At 42.8% G+C, this 24,004-nt stretch overlaps 1 protein-coding gene across 1 annotated transcript in view; it reads left to right on the top strand.

Moving 5' to 3' along the window:
* LOC146009234 (alpha-2-macroglobulin-like) overlaps positions 1-23,356 on the top strand; it is a 213,705-nt gene extending 190,349 nt beyond the window's left edge. The window contains exons 26-37 of the mRNA XM_083149395.1: positions 2,514-2,670; positions 3,267-3,335; positions 5,821-5,983; positions 6,415-6,596; positions 9,543-9,758; positions 13,040-13,164; positions 14,635-14,725; positions 15,839-15,907; positions 17,911-18,013; positions 18,930-18,971; positions 22,167-22,301; positions 23,169-23,356. Coding sequence (XP_083005521.1) covers positions 2,514-2,670; positions 3,267-3,335; positions 5,821-5,983; positions 6,415-6,596; positions 9,543-9,758; positions 13,040-13,164; positions 14,635-14,725; positions 15,839-15,907; positions 17,911-18,013; positions 18,930-18,971; positions 22,167-22,301; positions 23,169-23,197 — 1,381 coding nt within the window. The 3' untranslated portion in view covers positions 23,198-23,356. The remainder of the gene's footprint in view (positions 1-2,513; positions 2,671-3,266; positions 3,336-5,820; positions 5,984-6,414; positions 6,597-9,542; positions 9,759-13,039; positions 13,165-14,634; positions 14,726-15,838; positions 15,908-17,910; positions 18,014-18,929; positions 18,972-22,166; positions 22,302-23,168) is intronic.
* Positions 23,357-24,004: the final 648 nt, after the last annotated feature.

Below are 24,004 nucleotides of genomic sequence, written 5' to 3'. Positions count from 1 at the left end.
GGTAGTTCCGACTTTGATAGTATCTTATCTTGGGGGTTTTACGGAGGGATAAAGGAGACATCTATAGAAACAAACACCACAGGCTAAATGTAATAGGCTGCAAGTTGCAGGCTGGCAGGGCTTTGTGCAGGGGATACGGTCACTAGGTTGACAAGGGGGAGGTCAGAAGGTCTTCATGCATGTCGACCCCTGAAGGTCGACATGCATGAAGGTCATCATGACTGAAGGTTTACATGGGGTTAGGTCAACAGGGTCATTACATGTACATCAAACTGTTATCCACCTTTTCTCTTCCTTCTGCATAGCAGCCAGACAGTTATTGTAGTGAGTTATTTTGTTTATGTGCAAGGTAAATATTGGATGCTTTATTCTTACAATGCAATTTAGATTTCAGTTTGAACACACCCCACCCAAATCTAACTCTCTCTGCACATGTTACATCTACCCCACCTGCAGTGCAGCATGGTTTTTTTCCAATTGCAAAAATTGCAACCTTGCTAACAGGTCTGAATCATTTGCCCAATGTCAAAAGTTTTTTTCAATTGCTCAAAACATTTTTTTAATCTCATCGCCACTGATGCCTTATAGTATTTTTGTAGTTTTTATTCTTATTCACCTCTTCGATATCAGCAAAACTTTTCTTTTAAAGTCTCTTCATCCCAGGAAATTTAAAAAATTGCATGGGGTGAGATTGGATAAATACGGTGGATGAGACAAAGATGTCATGTCGAGTTCTTCTAGCCGTAATAGTTTACTTTTGCACTTATATTTCTTACTCTATGGATTCATTCGGTCCTCCGTGCGTTTAAAATTCACAGCCTTGCGAGTCAATCAGAATAAGGTCCTATATTTCTTTCAAAGATGTCATGTTGTTTTTGGTTCAAAAATGCTTAACACTCTGTGTGGGCAGGTGCATTGGATGGAAGAACCTGTTTGCCACAAATCTGGATTTTTTGTACTCAAATCGTGAGGAAACCTTTTCAAAACTACCAAATAAAATAACAGTCAACTCCACAAGTTCTTTAATAGTCTAATGTCGTGACAAATTTTCATCAAGCTTTCATTTCGTGTGATCAAAGGAGGACGTCTGAAACTAGGTTAATTGTCAATTATTGTCGATTGACATTTCCCCTCATTTGAAACAGGAGAACCATTCTAGTGATCTTTGTTTTACCCATGGCAGCATCCTCTAAGTTGTTTGTCGCGTAAAAAACATTTCTGCTGCATTTTTTCCCCAAGGTGGAAATCATCCATCACTAAAATAGGCGTAATTAAAAAAAAAAAAAAAAAAAAAAAAACACTGGTGTCAAGCACCACTTTCATACAAAATCAGCGGGAATACTGATTTAGAAGGGTGGAAGCCCCTACTACAAGCCCTTTATAACACAATTCCTGTTACAGGACAGCTGAGAGGTATGCCGGGCCATGTTAAAATGTGGGGGTGTGTGGCCTAAGTGGGGAGGTGTGGCCACCTCCTGAGCTTAGGCCACATCCCCAAAATGTTTTGAGGGGGTGAAAAAACTCTAAAGTCAAGGCCGGGTGTTATTGTCCCCTCCCCCTTAGCAGCAGCACACACCTACAGCATGTGCTGTGCTGACAGCAGGCTCAGCATGAGCTCTCACGCTGTCAGTGAGATGCTCATGCTAAGCCTGCTGTCAGCACAGCACATGCTGTAGAGCCGTGTGCTGCTGCTGCCAGGGGGGGGGGGTGTCGGACCAGGGCCCCTGCCAGGCCCCTCCAGCAAGCCCAGGCACGGTTAATTAGTACCCGCCCCCCCTCTCTGCTGCCTGGCTTTTAACTACCTCCTTGTATTACATATAGGCCCTGATTCAGACCTGGTTGCTTGGTTGCAAATATGCACAGCAGGCGATTATCAATACACTGAGCATGCGCTCGGCTTACCATTCGCATGAACGAAGTCGTCCTGCGATGAACTCCTGAAACTCGTTATGTTCGCTGGCCGTTCACAAGGTGATTAATAGGGAGTGTGCGTGTCAGGGTGGAAACTGATGTTTTTTTGGGAGTGGCAAGAAAAATGCTGGGCATGCCATAAAAAACTCTGACAGTGTTGTCGTGCCAAGCCATCTTAGGTGTGACATCAGCTTCAGCCCAGATGGGACTGTTTTTTATCGCAGCGGCGAATAAGTCTCAGGCTACGCAGCGCCTGCGATGACATGTGCCCTATGTAAAAATCATTAAAAGGTGAGCCTGTTACCATGGATTTCGGACATATTCGCACAGGTGAGACTGGATGTGCACCCGTACACATCCATTGGCACAGTAAGCACATTCATTTGCAAAGTGGGATTTCGCTGGAGCAGGGCAGCAGCTTAACTGATCTCTGGCTGCTGCAAATTCACAGCCATGTGATCAGGTCTGAATTACCCCTATAGTATATAAATATTTTAATTTTAAAATAAATGATAAGATAACTCATGATCTGTCACCTGTATAGTTTATCATTGATGGCTTTATTTCAGCTTTACTAACTGATATTTTGAATCCTGTTGCAGGATCACAGCATTAGTAATAAAGACTTTTAGCAATGCTCAGGACTTCATCCACATAGATGAGGCCATCATTCAGCAAGCTGTGACCTGGTTACAGAAGAAGCAGTTACCAAATGGTTGTTTTCATGAACCGGAACATTACTTCAATAATGATCTAAAGGTATGCTCACATCTATCACATGTCTCACTGGGGCTCATGTGAGAGAGCCAATCAGAGGCTGGCCAGTCATTTCACACATTATTTAAAAATTCTAATAGCCGCCGCAGCCTGCCCGCTGCCGGGTGCCGGATGGCTCCCCGACAGTCGGGATTCCGACAGTCATTACTCCGACATCGGAATCCCGACTGCTCCCTCGTGGGGGTCCATGACCCCCATAGAGGGAGAATAAAATAGGTGGTGAGCGCAGCTCGCCACCGTACCTGCAGCGTGTCGAGCGCAGCGAGCCCTCAAGGGGCTTCATTGCGCTCCCTCCTCTGTGCAGTCAGGATTCCGATGTCTGAGTAATGACTGTCGGAATCCCGACTGCCGGTGAATTATACCACACCCCCGCTGCTGGAGGTTGGACGTCATCGTACATGCTGCATGTCCGACCCCCTGATCCATCAGAACAAATGTCACACACATACGATTTTGGCCCGATTTCACCCGATTTATTGCCTCAAAGTGCCGAAATCGGGTGAAATCGGCTCCAAATCGCATAATGTATAATAAATGTTATTAATTAAAATTTGGTATTTTTTTCCATTCCCCAATAGGCAGAAAATATGGTTGCAAATACTGCGTACATTGTTATCTCCCTGCTGGAGCATCACGTGGTCTGCAATGTAAGTGATCTTGTTTCATACTCTACCTTGCATTGGACAAACGAAAGACAACATAAAATATATAAATACCAACCAAATGATTGACATTACACTAACTTCCAATGACAGTTCATGAAATGTAAAATATGTGTTTGTTCCCCTTTGTTAGGAACTTAGGTACTTATATGTTAGTTGGGCGCCCACTATAGTTAATACGCTCATACCCCCACTGTCCATGTCAGCATGGAGTTGATTTTATATAGTGTGGTGAGTGCAGCGAGCCACCAAGCCCGAAGCGTGGCGAAAACTAAGCAAATAGCAGAGTGGGCGCCCAACTAACATATAAGTACCACAAAAACATTTCCTTGATCATGCTGAAACTTGTGGTTATATAAAGGGATTCAGTATGAAATCCCGGCGGTCGGGATCCCAGCGTTCAAAATCCCGATGCTGGAATCCTGACCGCCGAAATCCCGACAAGGGGGGGTTTGTGGATCGCCCCCCCTTGCGGGCTCGCTGCGCTCGCCACGCAGCTGGCCCGGTGCCTCGCTACGCTCGGCACGCTAATTTATTTTCCCTCCAGGGGTGTCGTGGACACCCACGGAGGGAGAAAGTGTCGGGATTTCGGCGGTCGGGATTCCGGCGTCGGGATTCTGAACGCCGGGATCCCGGCTGCCGGGATTTTAACTGCATCCATATTAAGGTTGCCATATGTTAATATTGCAAATATTTAAAAAATTAGATATTACTGTTGCATTTGTAATACCACAAACCTCCCAACTGTCCTGTTTTTGTGGATGTTCCCGTGTCTCGGCCAGGGGCGGCAGTTTCCCACAGCGGGGGGCAGTTGGGAGTACCCCTGTCACCCATAAATAGACGCTGTGTGCATGCGGTGAAACCAGGGGCGTGGCCTTGCGAATAAAGGCCACAACCTTCCTGTTAGACCACACCCTAACATTTTCAGCCACGCGCCGGCGTCCCTCCTACTCTCTCCTCAAAGTTGGGAGGTAGGATATCATAGTGTGATAATTGCACCCAGTATTTGTATAAACCATAGGGGTGCCCAAAATTGCGGGGCATTTCCCCTGATGCTGCTCCCTGCCCACCCAACTTCCTCCCATACCCGTGTGAATGCCTTGGCGAGTGTTATACTCGTGGAAGGCATTTGCACATGTGCAAATACATGCATGCCCCCCCCCCCCCACCACCACCACCACCACCTTTAGAATGGGGATGAATTCCACCCCATCCGATCAATCTTGAATTAGGCCCAAAGAAGGGAATTTACCAAATCTCGGAGAGAGTAAAGTGAACAGTTTTTTATAGCAGCTGATTAGCTTCTAGCAGAGCCTGTAACATGACTTGGCCATACACCTGACCGGTTTTGTACCAACCAACCACAATGTTCTGGTGAATGTGACAAATGGCTAAAAAATATGGTGAACAGATGCATGGAGAACAGCAGGACAGTAATCCTGTATAATATATTATTCAGACTTTACTACTGTATATAAAAACATGAGACATTGTATTAAGCCCCATACACACTAAGCGACCCTGGCTACCACTGATATATTTAATAATATCTGCATCAGGCTTGGGTAGCCAATATTGAGTGTACACACTGAATGATATCGGTAAACATATAGTTTGCGACATCATCGGGACCCGCTGAACATGCGGTTCGTTTGGCTGTATAGCCAAATTGACCTGCATGGCCCGCCGATGGCAGTTGTCTTTAATGATGCATGGGAGTTTCCATTGTTAGGATATTGAGTGCACCCACAAGAGGATATATTAAAAGATAGCATTCAGAAAGCCCTTTCTGAGTGATATCATTTACTATATCCTAGTATGTATGGGCAGGGCCGGATTAGGGTGTGTGGGGGCCCTGGACAAAAAGGTCTGTGGGCAACCCCCCCCAGTAGGGTGAACACCCCCCCTATAGGGTTAAACACCCCCCCCCCCTTGCAGATCCCGGCTGTCTTGCGGGTCCCGCGTCTCCCCTGGCTCCTGCTGCTTATAAAAAATTGACAATCGGAAAATGACTGCCACCATACAAAGGACAATGTTTGAGGATGCTAGAGGAGGCCGCCGCCTCTAGCATCCTCAAAAACTGTCCTTCGTATAGGGGCAGCCATTTTCTGAATGTCACTTTTTTTGTAAGCAGCAGGAGCCGGGAAAGCCGGGACCCGCAAGACAGTCAGGATCTGCAAGGCAGGAGGTACCGGCCGCATGGGGGGTTCTTAACTACATAGGGGGGAGACCGCACTGCCTGCCACCCGTGACCAGCAGTGGGGTGGCGGGTGGGGGGGCCCCTAGATGTGTGGGGGCCCCGGGGCAACCGCCCCTATCGCCCCGTGGCTAATCCACCACTGTGTATGGGTCTTTAGTGATCGAAACCACTGCACTAATAAAAACATTTCAGCTGTATCTGGGGAAAACCTTTTAACCACTTACTTACTCCTTTGTGCATTTTTTCGCTATTAACATTTTCTCTTTTTAGGGAAGTGTTGTGGAGAAAGCATTGAAGTGTTTGAAGAATGAAGCCCACAGCGTCACATCCCCCTATACCCAGGCTCTCCTGGCCTATGCCTTCGCTCTGGCAGGAGAGACTGAACTAAAACAGGAAACGCTGAAGCATTTGGACAAGACTGCCATAAAGACAGGTATGCAGATTATTTAAGATGTACAGGTCAAGAAATTATTTTTAATTGGCTCTGACTCCGTTTTGGACAAAGGCAAGGTCAAAAGGGGCTGCTGCAGTGTGATAGCCTTCTGCCGCACTTGGCTCCTGTCACAGATAATAAGCTTGCATTACAGACAGCACCATCTCCGGTGATGCTGGACATGCCCCCAGAGTATCAAAAATAAAGGGGACCCTAAGAAGCCACACCCCTTATAACTATGCCACTCCCTGTGATGCCTGTATCAAGTCCATTTAGGTTTCCTGTAAACATATTTTAATCCAGCAATTCTAAACTTGACAATCTTTAATGTTAAAAAAAATATATATTTTCCATTATTATACATTAGTGTTTAGTAAAATGAGCATTGATTTCTCCCATTATTCTTATTTTCTTTGCAAATCTCCATATAGAGGGATATAAGCATTGGGAAACAAACTCATTCAGACACGGAGACATTGAGACATCTGCCTATGTAGTTCTGGCTCTGCTTTCTGAGAAGACACCTGCTGAGAAAGATGTTACAGAGAGTGTAGACATCGTCCGTTGGCTTATAACACAGCAAAGACCATGGGGAGGATTCCAATCATCTCAGGTTATACATCTTAGATACCAAAAAAAAAATGCTAATATCTATCTTACTCTGGTGGTGGCAAACATATAGTATATCAGTCTCCAGGTTCAAAATTAACTTTTTGTTCTTCCTCTATGACTTTTGTTAAATTGTGAAAATTGAGAGTACTGAGCACATGCTCTACAAACAGCCTGAAGAAATAGAATAGCTAATGGTGGTGGTAAATATTTTTTACACCCTTTTATATTATTTTAATACCACTGTAATGCAATAAATGGCTTTTGCAGCAATTTATGTGAAAATTGCTCCAAACCCTTGAAATCACATTTTTGAAGTAACCAGATCGCATTTTCCCTTGGGAAATGTGATCTGGATGAATGTATTTATAATTTTATTTTATTTTTTTATTCTGCATTGAGCCCTGTGATAATAATCACTGTGATGTGCCTGTCGCTGTACAGCTTTCTCTGCTCTAAGGGAGAGAAAGGTGTGCAGGAACTGGGTCAATCTGAACAGAGATGTGTGTCCAACGGACAGCAGCCCACTGTACTGCAGCAGATGTCACTGCAGCAGGGAACTCTACAGGTGCTCTAGTGAGTATGGATGTGGGCGACCATGGCATGGGTAGGGGGGTTATCATAACAGTAGGGGGGTGTCAGCAGTGGTACATGGGCATCCAATACTCTGGGTAATCACCAATAGTGCTGCAGAGAGCATTCGCAGGGATAGAGCTCTTGCAAGCTCTGTCCCTACATGTGATAATTGATACGACCATGCATACTGAGTATTGGGCCAATGTCAACACAGCACATCCGCATCTTCAGCTGTGGATGGAGATGCATTGGTGCCTTAGTTACTCATGCTACAACTGGTTGTTTTCTACAGTATGACATATAGAGTATACTGTAGGTGACCAACTTTTCGAATTAGTCTTTTTAAATACATGATCATGATCAAAATTTGCATTACTATACAGTAACTTTCACAATAAAGTAAAGGGTCCCATACATCAGACATTCTCTTCCCTGGAATAATTCAGTGATCACAAAAGCCTATCAGTGGCCATTGATCAATGATCCATTGGGGACACAAGGACTTTCTACATTATAATTCCCAGACATGACAATCACAATAATTTTAAATTATGATGGCCAAATCAGGAAAATGCAACTTGTTGAAAATACCCTGAACTCAGGAATCGGGGGATTGGTGAATTGTATCAATAAAATTGTAGATGTATGGGACTGTGCTTATCATTTCAGATGAATTGTAATAAAATATATTACAATAAAAAAAATCAATTAATGTCAAATCAGCCTTATAGGCTTATTTATGGTGCCTAGAGTCTGTTATTGTATTTTATATGTTACGCAAAAACTGGAAAAAAGTACAGTAGTATTAAAATATACGGTACTTGTTTCCTAGCACTGCGCCCAGATTTTCTATGTACACTAACGTAGTGAAACCGCATTTTATCGCATCGCATGGGCCATTTTCGTGATGTGCGATGTGATTTTTTAATGTAATTTATTCACTGCTCTGTATGCCCAAGGGGATCGCATCACATCTCCCGCAAAATCGCATACGATTTTATAGGGTGAGCGATGCCATTACATTAGCTATAGAATGATATCATTGTATGACATACAATGATGTTTTACGCACCCCCCCCCCCCCACTATCCACGCAACCCCGAAGTGTGGCGAGCAGCGTCGGAACGCATCCTCCGACATTTTCATACACCCACTATCCACGTCGGCGTGGAGTTCATTTTATATAGTGTGGCGAGCGCAGCGAGGGGACGCGGATTACTTTACATGTATTACGTGTCCGCTCGCGGGGCTCACTACACTCGCCACACTTCAGGCTCGGTGGCTCGCTGCGCTCGCCACACTATATAAAATCAATTCCACGCCAACGTGGATAGTGGTGGTATGAAAACATCAGAGGACGCATTCCGCCGCCCCTGGCGGGGCTCGCTGTGCTCGCCACACTTCGGGGTGGTGTGGATAGTGGGGGGGGGGGTGCCTAAAACCTCTTGGTATGTCATACAATCATATTATTGTAGAGCAGTGAATAAATTACATTAAAAAATCGCATCGCACGGCACTAAAAGTACCAAATATCTATAAAAATATCTTTATATCTGCATACAAAAGTTTGAATACTGTAGGAAACATACTTAAAATTGTAAAATTAACCAAAATCATGGTACTTGTTTCCTAGCACGGCACCCGTCGTAACAGGTTGTGTACCTTAAGTTAAGGTACACGACCAATGCGATGGACCTGATTTCCTTTGATTTCCTTTGAGAATATATTAGTGTGGCGAGCGCAGCGAGCCCGAAGCGTGGCGAGGGGACGCGTATACCTGTGAAGTTATGCACGTCCCCTCGTGGGGCTCGCTGCGCTCGCCACGCTTTGGGCTCGGTGGCGCGCTGCGCTCGCCACACTAATCTATTCTCAACTCCACGCCGACGTGGATAGTGGGGGTATGAAAAGGTCGGAGGACGTGTACCGCTACGCTCGCCACGCTTCGGGTTGGCGTCAATCGTGGGGTGGCGTTCACAATGGGGGGCATTTCACCCATCAGGGGGGGTCAAATTGGGGTCTGGGGACAATTTTACATTGAATCCAATGTAAAATCGGGTCCCAGGGACCATTTCACATTGGATCCAATGTTAAAATCGGGACGGTCGCGTCGGTCGCATCGCATGCGATTTGGTCGCATGCGATGCGACCGACCCGATTTTTCCGACCCCATCAAAATCGGTGGCGCCGTGCTAGGAAACAAGTACCAAAATCATTATCCAAATTTAGAGAGTATGATAACAATGTGCTCATGGTAAAAAAAAATCTCCTATTATGGGCAAAATAATTATCAAATATTAAATTCACAAACACTTCATTAATTTCATATATCTATGATTTTCATTTTTAAATAGAAATGATGAATTTTGTTTTGTAGGACTCTACAATGTCTATTCAAGCTCTGGCTAAATATGCCCTAGCCACACAGCACAAGAAGGGAGATGCAACAGTGACTATTGAGTCAAAGTCAGGGTTCCACAAAGAAATTCATGTGGACAAAGATCATAGTGGTCTTCTGCAGATCGTAGACCTGCCGGAATTCCCTGGGGAATATACAGTAACTGCCACTGGAAAAGGCTGTGTCTATTTACAAGTAAGTAGAGCAATGAAAACTGTATTGGTCATAGCTATCTATAAAGGCACACATTGCGCGCTGGCAAGGATGCGACAAAGCAAAAGCTTCAGAATGATGTATATTTTACAACTTTCTTAAAGGTGCCCATACTCGGGGCGTCTTGCAGGTGCTATGCGATGTGTGCTCCACGCACATACCATCGCACAGTTCAAAAAGTACAGTATGTACTACACATGCTTTTTGAACTAGCTTTGGATCGCATTGCATTGCATGCAAATCGCATGCGATGTAGTCCAAAACGCATACAATGTAACGCACCGTGTATGGAATTCTTACAACGTGTTCTCAATAAGGTTCTTATTTGGTATTAAAATTAGTGGCATTGATAAGTTCTTGGTACAGATGGAGCAGCTCTCATATGAGCTGCACATGGCGATAGAATCACCATCTGCCGGCGTTTGCCAGCCGCCTGAAGGGGGCGCGCTCACATGAGATGCTTGAGTGCCCCATTCTGGCAGAGCTCCCCCGCTGCTCTTCCGTCCTCCCCGTAGCTGCCCCCACTAACCCTGCCCATCTCTCTGAAGCAGAGACGGGCAGGGAATCAGCTCCCTGCCACCGTGTGATGGGGACTCATGACCGTGTGAGATTTTTGCGAGTTCCCATCAGATGGAGCACATCTCCACCAGCCTGCGCCAGCTCAGGGAGTCTGGTGATTCAATGAGCTGGCTGGGAGTCACTCCATCTATATACTTTCCAGAGGGATCACTGCAGGCAGAACCCACATAGCGCTTCTGTGGCAGTATGACATGAATCCATTAGGTTCCTGTGGATGATGCACATTGAGCGATAGAGGCACCAGAGTACCACCACCATAAGGGTGACTTTACACACAGTATTCTAGGGCACCACCAACTGAAAATGAATCCTTGTATTTATCACTAATATCATTTTTGTGATTTTAATACCTACATTTTGTATTTGGTGTACATGACAAATTTAATGAGATTTCCATAGTACAGGTATTAGCAAGTCTGTAACAATACAGTAAGATATATAAGCTTAATATTATGAAGTTAATAAGTTATTTTTTATTTATTCATAAAACAGGTAAAATCTATTTGCTTGATGCTGTTGTAGTAAGAGAACAATTTGGGATAGAACCGTTGTATATACAGGTTGAGTATCCCTTATCCGAAATGCTCGGGACCACAAGCATTCCGGATAAGGGAATTTTCCGGTTTTTGGAATAAAAGTGCGTTAGGCATACATACCTGTCCCCTGGTGGTGCCCGGTGGTCCCTCGGCGTCCACGTTGTCCCCTGGAGCCCACAGCAGGCCTTCAGCACTTTCTCCGGCGTCTCCAGCGGTCCCAGGAGTGCTTTGCGTGGGTTCCCGGTGCGCACTCGCTCAAAGCACTCCTGGGACCGCTGGAGACGCCGGAGAGGATGCTGAAGGCCTGCCATGGACGCCGGAGGGCTTGGTAAGTATTAAAAAGGGTTAGGGGTTAGGGGGGGGGGGGGGGGAAGACAAAAAAAAATTAAAATTATTCCAAAAAAACACGTTTTTTGGAATAATTCGGATACGGGATGCACGGATAGGCATTACTCTACGTGTATTTATATGGAAAACAGTGCATGACTGTTACTTTAAATACTTAACCTATGGGCCTGATTCTGGCTTACTTGCAAAAGCAAATTTTCTCTTGCTAATGGACAAAATCATGTGCACTGTAGGTGGGCTAATGCAACCTGTGCAGAGAGTTAGATTTGGGTGGGGTTTGTACTTCAAACTGAGATCTATATTGCAATATAATAATAAAGCAGTCAGTAATTACCCTGCACAGAAACAAAATAACTCACCCAAATCTAACTCTCTCTGCACATGTTACATCTGCCCCACCTGCAGTGCACATGGTTTTATCTATTAGAGAGAGAATATGCTTTTGCAAGTGAACCAAAATCAGGCCTTCAATGAACATTACAAAGGGCATTATTATTTAAGAAGGTTCCCTAGGAATGTATTCTATAGATAAGTTATGTGCAGATATGACAGGGTAATCTTGCACTTTAAAGTATTAACCCTTCGAGTGCCAAATGAATTTGACAAAATAGGTGTGCAAATTGGCAGGAACATTTTTTTATTCATCATAATGACCTGTAATGATTACCTTTTATAAGAAACAATCTTTTTTACACAGCATTTTTTATTTGAATTGATATAACAAATGGGAGCGATGCTGGCATTTTTAAATATTTTGCGCCTCTCTCACAGAGATCTTGGCATTCAAACAGTTTATATATCAATAGTCTGTTGCTGTTGTTTTTTTTTTTTTTTACAGATTTAAATGTTTTATAGTTCAAGGAGTTGAACCAAATAAATTTAGGGGGGTTGTATTGGATATTGGTTACATTAACTGTAAATAGTATAAAATATTTAAGTTCCCTGCAAGAAATAAAAAAAAGTAGTTTTGCACCCTACTCTGTTAAAGACTGTTCTGTGTCTAATTGACCATTTCTGTGGCTAATGCTGTGTACACACGGGGGAGTTATATTGCTCAGCCATATATGGCTGAGCAATATATGGCTGAGCAATATATTGCTCAGTTTCTACTTTACATCAGCGACCAGAGATGGTCGCTGATGAAAAAGAAACTGCCGGGGGGAGCCCGGCAGTGGTAATCAGCTGGTCGCAGGAGCATGTTCCTGCGACCAGCGATCCCCACAGGGGCAAAAACGGGAGCGCGCACCCGGCGATATATCGCCGGTGCACACTCCCATTGCAGGCAATATGGTCGCTCAGCGACCATATTTCCCGCGATTTTGCACTAAATCGCCCCCGTAACTCTTTTTTCAATATTCTTCCTTATTCAGTCTTTCACAATTTTAGAAAAATAATTGATATGCATACTGTATTTTGTCATTTACATTGTAAAACATATTGATTATACTGTATAATTGCCTTAATTACATATTTTTTCTTTTTTTAAAGGTGTTCTTAAATTGAATGGTTTTATCCTTAATAAAGAATAATTATACAATTGCATTTCTAAATATATTATTGTTTAGATTACTTTCATAATATTGTGTGCAATATGAATGATCGTTTCTAAAATGTTTTATTTACTGTTATATATGTTAATAGGGATTTTGTGTGCTTTTGGGTTACAAAAAAATAGCAAAATTGGTTGTAAAAAATGTTTTATTTTCAAAATGAACTAAAAAATATATGATTTGTCCATAACTGGATGTAAAATGGTTTAGTAGCCTGATTGTTGTTGATACAATATTTATTTGCCTGCAGTCACATCTGCATTATAACAGTATTCCTGACCATTCCGATGACCACTTTTCCGTCAATGTCACCACCCAACCAGCCGTCTGCACCCATGAAGGACAAAAAGAGTTTGAACTCCATGTGGATGTCAGGTAAGAATAACACTGTTAAGCCGAATCCATTGCCACATCTGCTTTTACTTTAGTATACTGTATAGGACAGTCACTGTAGAAATAAAAATTACAAAGACAATTTCTAGAATATAAAACAAGACAATATGTTATCGAATGTGAGCTATTGTCTTCAGACTACGGTGGCCAGAAATGATATTTTCTTCATTATTTACTGGATGCTTATAGCCACTGTGGTTGTGCTGAGCTACTTAGCCCAGGACCTTTCTGCTTTGATGGCATTAGTCCACCATTTCACCCGTTTATGATGAGATATTGAATGACTATTCTCATAGCATATATATATTTTAATGTTTTATATATTTTTAACAAATTGAATACATTTATGTACTATTACATCTTCTCCCATTGGTTTGGGTAATTCATTTTGGCAACATTCAATGTACATATGTTAGACGATATAGCACCAGTCCACTTTTCTCCCTACCATTACTCATATTGGTTTGAAGCTTCTGGGATAGCTGGGGGCTACTGCTTAGATGTTGAGATAGGAGAGGTGGTTCACGACCAACTACTTTGTAACTGTATTCTGAGTCAGTGAAGAAAGTTTGGGGATGGGGGGGTGCAGGAGTGGAGACACAATACCTCAGGTTACTAAAATAATGCTGCCCAAAAACTTGTGAGATATTGTATATAATCATTCGATTTCTACCAATTCTGGCTGATAAATCGAATGATTGTATGCATTTTTAAGGGACTTTTCAATGCGTGGGCACGCCATCAAATGTCGCGTCGACAGATATTATCTGCACATAATATCTATCGAATTGTAGGAGGTTTTTAACCACATGCAATTGCTCGAATACAATCCAAGGGTGGGGGGCGGAGCGGACGCATTCAGCGTTGTGCGGTTTGGTGAGCGGGGGCCCTAGGGGCTGCTGACGGCGTACCTGCGTCTCGTATCAGGGGGCGGTGGAGTAGTGTGGCGCTAGCAGTAGCGCTTGCGGGTGGCGGGAGTCAGTGGTGGTGGGAGAATTGTTTAAAATACTGGGCTGCCCTGTGATTGGTTGAGAGAGCTCAGCCAATCACAGGGCAGCCCAGTGTTTTAAACAACTCTTCTGCCACCGCTGACTCCCGCCGCCTACAAGTGCTACTGCTAGCATACACTACTCCGCCGCCCCCTGCCTGCCCTCTTCCAGCACCCGATGTGCCATCGGAGGATTGCATTCGACATCGGGTGCTGACTTTTGCACCCAAAAATGTGATTGGATTCAATGGACATCGTACTTCGATGTCGCATCGAATCCCATCACATAAGTGTATGGGCAGCATAAGATAAACAGCATTATTAATAATATATTCAGGTGGAAAGAGGTGAGACAATGGAAGACCAGAGTGGAATAGGTTACAATAGTCCAATATTGACCATGTTTGATAGATTTTGCTAAGGAACCTGGAGCTCCCTCATTTTACTTTTCCATCCTTTTCTAGATACACCGGAAACCGGGAGCAGACTAACATGGCACTGGTTGTGGTGGAGTTTCTGTCAGGATTTGTGCCTGATAAGAAGAGTATTAAAAAGGTAGAAAAGTGGCATTTAATAAACTATTATATTGCTCTGAAAATGATGTACTGTAGGTCTGCAGTGTTAGAATGAATTCTGTGTTTTGATGAAACTGGAAGCAAATCTGACAGCATTGGAAAATGAAGGAAACCGGGCTATCATGGGCATATTTTTGAATTATTGTGCTTTATACACAATGTTTATAATTTGAATATTGAAAGTACACAATCATGGAAAGAAAGCCTACAGTATGCCTGCAATGCACAAAAAAAAAATTATACTTAGTGTGATCAATTTATATATTGGTTTAGAGATGCCCACACTAATGACCATATGTGATTATCAGACCATAAATGTGAATTTGGCCATTGTCAGGGAGGGATCCTACAGTAGTGATGTATTGCACTATGTAATCTCAATACGCAGAGACCTTGAAACGTTGCCACGCTTATCTGTAAATTATGCTGAAAAAACTTTTTGCACAATATTATGTCCAGTTGAATTGAAGCCTGATGAGTGCCGCCTCTTATTTCTACAAAGTACCCTGCAAGGTATTGTGGTGTGTATATATATATATATATATATATATATATATCCATATCTACATATATAAATTTTTGAAGAGGCACTCACCAGGGCTTGTATCAAAGCAGTATTTTATTCCAGCATTTAAATGGTATTACAACGTTTCGGTCCTATCCAGGACAGGACCAGTGGAATCAGCAGCCTGGTCCTGTGTCTGGTTGTGTGATGCAATTACCTGAAGAAGGTCCTGGATAGGACCAAAACGTTGTAATAACATTTAAATGCTGGAATAAAATACTGCTTTGATATAAGCCCTGGTGAGTGCCTCTTCAAAAATGTATATACTTGGATCTCCTCTTCTGTTGAAGGAATTGGTTTATCAAGGGTGACACCCCAGTAATTTGCCCTGTTGTTGGATTGGAGTGTGACCGTTTTCTTGGATATCTATATATATATATTTATATATACACACACACACACACACATACTGTATATATATATATATATACTTACATAGATACATGTACAGTATATACATATACAGTATATAGCTCAATCAAGCTGCAAGCATTTGGAATATCCATGTTATTGTTTTACTTCCTGCAGTTGGAGAAAAATCCTTTAGTAAAAAGAACAGAGGTGTCAGAAAGTAATGTCACCATTTACTTAGACAAGGTAAGGAATGTAACAGTCTATTTAAATTAATGGCTGTATTTGCACATCTACAATTCTGTTTCCATGGAAATAAATCAGCTACAAATCCATAAAATATAGGTATTGTAATGATTCTATGAATTGAAGTAAAAATTTGTCCATTTGTTAAAAAAAAAAACATAAACTTGCCTTATTCATGAAACATGCTACATTGGGATATGTTGGGGTAGATAACAGACAATTACGATGTATGAAGTCTAGAAAAGGATCAGATCTATATGCATGCATATATATGGAAACTATCTACCTTCTAAGGCGCCTATTGAATTATAATGATTGACATTTAACCTTAACTCTATATTACCCCTAGAAATTAATCACATGGACGACACATCTTATACTAAAAATAACAACACGGACAACAGCTGCATAAGTTAAAAGGTCAAAGATATTTATTAAATGGTATGACCCTATTGTAAAGGGATGGCTAGGAAAGCGCTTGGGGACCGGCTCCGGTCAAAGGGGGAGATTCTCTAAGAATCTCCGCCCCCCTTCGCCGCCCATCGCATACTTAATTATCGCATATGTTGTAACATATGCGATAATTAAGGCAAAGGACAGCTCTTGCGTTAAGAGCTGTCCTTTGCGGTGAGAGTCGGCGGGTCCCAGCAGGTCCCGGCGGCTCTTCCCTCCCTCCCACACCCGGCGCTGCTGCTGCTGCGCCGGGCTCTCCTCCTCCCTGCACCTGGAAGAGGATCAGTGCAGGGAGGAGGTCACAGGTCCGGGCAGCACTGCGCTGTGCTGCCCGGACACAGGTGAGGGGGCGATGCGGGGCGGCGGGGGGTCGGCGCGGGGCGGCGGAGGGTTGCGATAGAAGCCCATTGGCTTCTATGGGGCATCGCCAGATTTTTCTGGCGATGCCCCCCGCCGCGGTAACCCGGCGGGGGATGCTTACAGCATCCCAAAATGCGGTAAAAACCCTGATAACGGGGTTTTTACCGCATTTTTAGTTTAGAGAATCCCGCCCAAAAGGTGCTAATAATGGTGGTGACTACAATGCCCCAACTCATAATCTGGGCAATGAAACGCCCACATCTATTTAAAGGTACAGCCTGCACTGTGACGATCTCACCACTCCTTCTGTGGCATGGGGAGAACCCTTCCAGAAAGTGACCAACATCCCCTCACGGAGGCAGGACTCACCAGTCGTCCTGTCAAAGGGTGGCAATAACATACAGTGACCACCTGTACCTCAAAATGACCGCTGGTCGAGAGCGTCTTCTAGACAATTTTAATTAAAGATTTTGAAAAGCCAAATTAGGTGATGGCCAACAGGCCAGGTAGCAATTGAGAGAGCAAGGGAAAGTAGGGTGGGATTCCAGACTCAAATAGGAAGCAGCATCATCTCACTCCTCCATTATACCCCTGCACAAGCTACCACCCCTTGACTACCTAATTGGCTGACCCATCTATCAATCACCCTAAGCTTTCATGAGTAATCTATCCAGTCACAAAACGTTATTGAGACAATCACTAAATTCACAGGCTCTTAAATGCCCTCCTGCCTATACAGCCCTCACTTAATCTGATCAGTTTCGTAGATAAGTTGCATTTAGTTAACAGCAAGCAGGAGAGTACTGTAGCATATTTGGCAAATAAATAAAGATGATATTGATGACAGAGGTTTGGGGTTCCACATCCCATGTCAGCAAGCAAACCTAAGCTGCTCCCAACAACAAACACTATACAAGCTCTATACAAGCTCTCTATATCTTTTTTTTTAGTAGTGTACTTTATAAAGTATCAATATGTGAACTTATTCCATGGCTCCCCTATGGGTACGTTGACCTAATGGCACCCTTGTGAATCAAGAACTCAAACTCAAGAACCTACTGTACAGTCCATACAAAGACATGGCCCCTCACATAATGGTCATGCAGATCCACCCAGGCATTTTACGACATTTGCCTTTCACATTTCTGGTTCCCAGATTACCTTCAGTGACTTGCTCTGTTCATCCACAGCTCACTCACAAAGATGAACACTTTGTTCTTGTGCTCAATGAAGAAACACACGTGAAAAATCTGCATCCTGCAAATGTCGCAGTTTATGACTATTATGTTCCAGGTAGGTAGAAATACACACATAACATACATGTACTTATAAGTATGTGTTCTAGTAATAGGCTGCATTATTTTCCTGTTTATCTTGATGAAGTTAGTGCTAAAACCCCTTTTATGTTTAATTACTTTGGTTTACTCTGCTAAAATTCATAAGCAGTAATATTAATTATATAGAAGTGAGGATGTGTGACAACAGTTTTGGACATTCAGAATTTTGACATGGATGTGAGGCCAACATGTCACATGTTTACCTTCACAATGTTGACATTGAAAAAATGTTGACATAAGGTCTATATTATGAATTTTGAAAGGTGACATGACAAGCATGGGACTGTCCATTCCAGAGGTGCCTCTCCCTAATCCTACTGTTAACCCTACAACCTAATCCTATCCCTAAACCTATCCCTAACCCTAGTCAGAACTGTAAATCTAACCCTAATCTTATTCTTAGCATTCCCCATAACTCCTAAACTAAACCTAACACTATCTGTAAACTTAGCCCAGACACTAAACTTAACCCTAATCCTATCTTTAACCTAACCCTAAACCTATCCCTAACATCTTTAAAGTAATTTTAAAAAATGGCTGTTGAAATTCTATTGTCAACATTCATAAAGGGGGAAATTTACTAAGATGTGTATTCTACTTCACATGTGATGTTGCTCTGGGCAACCAATCAGATCCTGTCTACTATCTTCTAGAGGGTGCTAAATAAATAAGAAGCATATTCTGATTGGTTGCCTATAGCAACATCACATGTGAAGTAGAATACACATCTTAAATTTCCCCCACAGTCTTGTGGATGTTAACATATTGTATGACAACATTCTTTCTATGATGAGATTCTGAATGTCAGTATTATGAATGTATACCAAGTTCTGCCATTAATCAGGCATAATGTCTTGTGTTTTCTGTTCTAGATGTACATGACGTAGAAGAGTATAACTCTCCCTGCAATGCAAGTAAGGACACTCTTTAAGTATTTAAGTGTATTGATTTTACCTGTATTGAAGATGGTTTTAGAGATGTGTCATTTCCACAGTGAGTTGAAACAGAATTCACCAGTGATTGTGAATCCTAAACACTTATTATTGGCTATACCAGAATGTCACTGTTGTTTTTTGTGGCTGAAGATTTCCAATAAGGGTGCTATCCTATTAGCATCAGCGCTTCCCCACTGCTAATAGGTTACTTTGGGGATATCCTATTAGCCCTGATGCCAGTCTCCCTTCTGCAGTGGCACACGCAGGGGGGGGGGAGTTTCTGAGTACCCAGAAACCCCCCAGAAGTCTAGGCTGAAAGCTGAGGGTCCCCTATTTCCATGGGTACAAGAATTTTTTAAATCGGCCCTTGGAAACCGGAGATATCTGACTTCAAAACAGTGGTCCCCATCCAAGCCTGTTAATTGCTTTTCCCAGTCAGATATTTCAGGTTCTGTCTGACATAGCTGGGACTCTCCTCCTTTGAAGGACACTAGCAGCTTGTCTCTACTGATCCCAGAACCAGAGATATCAGCCTTCCAGCAGCTGGTTACTGCTCCAGCTCCACACACCTGGTATGTAGTTTTATATTCTCGTTGGCAGATTGCTCTGCCTCCTGACGTCTGATCCCCTAGTCCCCAATACCATTTGGTAGGTTGGATTCTCTAGTTTTTAATTCCATTAAAATCTAAGAAATCTAGTTCCAGGAACTGGAGATATCTGCAGTCAAGCAAGCTGTCCTCCCACCACAAAATTATGAATAATAAGCCCACTCCACTATACACCCCTCCTCTGCATATTAAACATCCTCTACCACCCTGGAAGTTATGTATCAGGGCCCCTTCATTCAGCCCAATGCACCCTTCCCCCACCCCAATGCCCCCTTCCCCCACGATCTCCCACCATCTGTGCAGTAAAGGGGTAATTAGTGGAAATTACTAATCCAGGCCCTACATGCTGAGTGGTTGATATAATACTCCCTACCCCCACCCGCGGGATATCAAAGCTTCCCCCACCCCTACCGCTGGAGGATCGGTAGGGGCCCCAATACATTGCTATGCCCAGGGGTCTACACTGCTGTTGACGTCCCTGTATGTATATATATATATGTATGTATATATTGATAGTAGATATCGCACTAGCTTCACAAAGTGAATAAATGACCGTGCTCAGGTCAACAATACAGATAGTAATGGATCCCACAACAACAAATGGGAAGACCAGCACCAGTCCAGTAAATAAACAACAATGTATTTATTGTCATGGAGGACACATCTAAGAATGAGCATATAATCATGTCCGCATAAAACACCCAACAGGCTGTACTTAGCATTCTCAATATATATATATATATATATATATATATATATATATATATATATATATATATATATATACTGAAGTGTATCTAACGATACAAATGGGCGGCACTCCAACGGATCCGTTGGAGTGCCGCCCATTTGTATCGTTAGATACACTTCAGTTTATACTATTGCAAGGAGGGCACCGCGGTGGTTTCTGAGTTATTTGGAGTGCCGGACCACAAACTGAGACTATATATATATATATATATATATATATATATATATATATACACATATATGTGTGTGTGTGTGTGTGTGTATATATATATATGTATATACATATAATACATATAATAATAACATATAATAATAACAATCATATATATATATATATATATATATATATATATATATATATTATTATTATTATTATTATTTCTATACATTTGGTCTATCTTTAATACTTTAACTGACCCGGCATATACTGGGTCACCTAAGTGTCCATCTCTGTGCATTGCTCGGCCCCTCTGGAAACCCCCTTCTGCAAATCCTGCGTTTGCCCCTGTTCTCCCAATACCAGCTGTAATTGGGTATTATGCTTTGTGTGCCTGAGGCAGTAATGGGGCTTCAGAATGGCACAAGAATCTAAGGTTGCTCTGTGTGTGATCAGCTGTCTGCTAGAGAGAAGATGTTGGTACATACAGTAGGTCCTGATTCAGTGATCTCTGATGCGGAAAAACTGTGAATGTCAATCATGCTGTGGCTTGAGGAATCTGCAAGCGGGGTTGCACGTGCACAGTCCTCCCGCCATTGCAGATGCAGGATAGTATCCATCTCTGAAGCAGGACCTACTGTATCTAACAACAACATCTTTCTAGCAGATTGTGATCCATTATAGTGCGCTATATAAATTAAACTTACTTACTATAATCATCCCTAAGGAACATATTTATAAATATTCGGGTTTCAGCAACTGTATTTGTACTTGCGGCAATACAAAATAAAACCATTAGGAGCCGTGGCTGCTCTGAGAAATGGAGGGACCAGGGCCGGCGCCACCACTAGTCAAATCTAGGCATTTGCCTAGGGCGCCGGCCATTGGAGGGTGGCATTTCGCCCCCCCCCCGTGCCGCGGGGGTACCTGTCCTGCGGCTGTGTATATGTGCCAGAGTCCCTCCCAGCGCCCCAGGCGAGTCGGGGTGGGGGCGCCCCGGTTCCAAGGGGGGGGTGTACCTGTCCTGCGGCTGTGGATATAAAGCTTGCGGTGGCAGCGGGGGGTCCCTGCAGTCAAGAAATAACGAGCGCTATCCGCCTGGCTACGCGGAAGCGTTTCTGTTGTGGAAACACTGGCCGCACGCTGATTGGCTGAGATTCAGCCAATCAGCGTGCGCCGTGCGGCCAGTGTTTTCACAACAGAAGCGCTTCCGCGTAGCCAGGCGGATAGCGTTTGTTATTTCTTGACTGCAGGGACCCCCCGCTGCCGCCGCAAGCTTTATATACACAGCCGCAGGACAGGTACACCCCCCCCCCCCCCGGCACCGGGGCGCCCCCACCCCGACTCGCCTGGGGCGCTCCGGTGCCTTGCACCGGCCCTGGGAGGGACTCTGGCATATTTGGAGATATCTGCTGCAATTCCTCCTTCATACATTGGGTAGCTGGTATCTTGATACATACTTATACTCATACATATTTGATAGTAGCTGTTATCCACCAAAAAGGCTTTTTATTTGGAAGTATATGCTGAAAAAAAAAACAAATAAGCCCCTTTTTGTACATTATAAAAACAATAAACTGAATTTATGACTTATAAATAATATTTGTGACGTTCCAATGCTTCTATATTAGCAATGACCCCTGCATGTATCTCTCCCAGTGAAAGGCCACTGCAAAGTCAGTGTCTCCGAGAGGGCAGATTGTGGGAATCCAGGTATTACCAGGGTGCAGTGTGAACAAAAAGGCTGCTGCTACGATTCCAGTATTTCTCAGTCCAAGTGGTGTTTCTTCCAAGGTTTGCCTATAACTTATATTTGCTATTGTGATCACCACTGTCACAGAGTTCTAATCTTCTGCTCCTTCAATTGATATTTCATGACTATTTATTAGGGATTAGCAGTTTTTTTTTTTTTTTAATAATCAGAATTTACCCAAATTTAGGGGATCTAAGTAAAACCGAGTCCCGGCTCAGATCCCTTTTGGGGAGTTGAGTGAACGGAAATCCGAGTCAGGTCTTACCTTGAGTTGTAAACTTAGATATAATAACTGAGTTTTGGGTTTGGATCGCGTGTTAGTCCCTCTCTCATTATTTCAGGTGATATTTCACACAAGAGAGTGTACTGTATGGTAAGGTGGGAGTAATTTACTAGAAATGACTGGAAATCAGTGTTGTTGATGTTCCTAAAACTGTAGTAATAAAAATGATGCATCTAAGTTACATGAGTTTCACTATTTCCCTAACTTTTCTACATTTTTAGATAAACTTTAGCTGGATACACACTATAAGATTATCTTTTCAATCTGACTGGTTAGAACGAAAATCTGGTAATGTCTGGGAACAAATTACAATTAACCATTTGCTCCCAAAAACTAGGAAATGTACAAAAACACTAATTTGCTTAAATTGGTTAAATCAAAATGCTTCAACCAATTTGTCTGAATGACTATTTTTGTTGGTTTTCCATGTTTGGAAGCAAATGATTAATTGTCATTTGCTCACAGGAATTACCAGATTTTCCAGTTTAAAATTCAAAACCAAACTCAAAAGGGAGATTTGCAAAAAGAAGGTGATGATTTAGAACAAAAACGTGTCCAAACATCTTTGTCAATATATTGTGCCCTTTTATAACATTATACTCTGATTTAACTCTTTCTGGGACAGGATTTGAAAAAGAAGAATCTCACGAATAAAGAATCGGTATCTGAAGACATCACACACTGTGTCCCCTGAGACAACCAATACATACAGTCTACCCACGAGTAGCAGAGAGCATATAACTCTATCATGGACTCCGGCTAAAGGATACTGTTTCTTGTAATGCAACATTCAATAAACAATACACAGTGTAATTTTGTTGTGTGGATTTGTTGTGCGATAAAGTTTATTACATAAATACATATTTATTGTAGTTATTATAAGGTGTCAAAACTAGGAAGCCCCTAGTGACATTAAACCAGGACAACTGCCTGTGATGTTGGCTACATCGGCACTCAAAACTAATAATTCAAATTCACTGTCACCAGCAAGTGTTCCTTCAGGGGTCTAATGCCAAGTAGTCAGGGGCGGATCCAGACCAAAATGACAGGGGGGGAACCATAAATGTTTTGGGGAGAAGAGGGGTGGAGTTTTAACTGGAGTGGGTTTGACCAAATATGTTAGGGGGTGTGGCCAAGTGCGCTGAATATTAGGTGTGTTTGTGGTTGATGTACACTGCTGGAGAGGTGTCATAATCGTTAAAGCACCAGCTGTAGAGTATCGTAAGCTGGGTGCTTTGACATTTGAGGTTGTGTCCACGACAGAGTAGAGGGAACAATGAAGATAAAATATAATGAATTTAATAAAGATATTGCAAACAGTGATAATGATGGTATAACTGGAATATGACAGGCATGCAAATATAAAGTCAATTGTCCAACAGGTTATTGTAATAAATGATGGAGCTTGGTACTTGAAGAATATTGCAATATAATTTGAGGAGTGGAAGTGAATCTGAACTG

This window comes from Crinia signifera, chromosome 6 (genome assembly GCF_055691185.1).
Source record: "Crinia signifera chromosome 6, ASM5569118v1, whole genome shotgun sequence".
NCBI lineage: Eukaryota > Metazoa > Chordata > Amphibia > Anura > Myobatrachidae > Crinia > Crinia signifera.
This window is presented reverse-complemented; position numbering and strand designations above follow the sequence as displayed.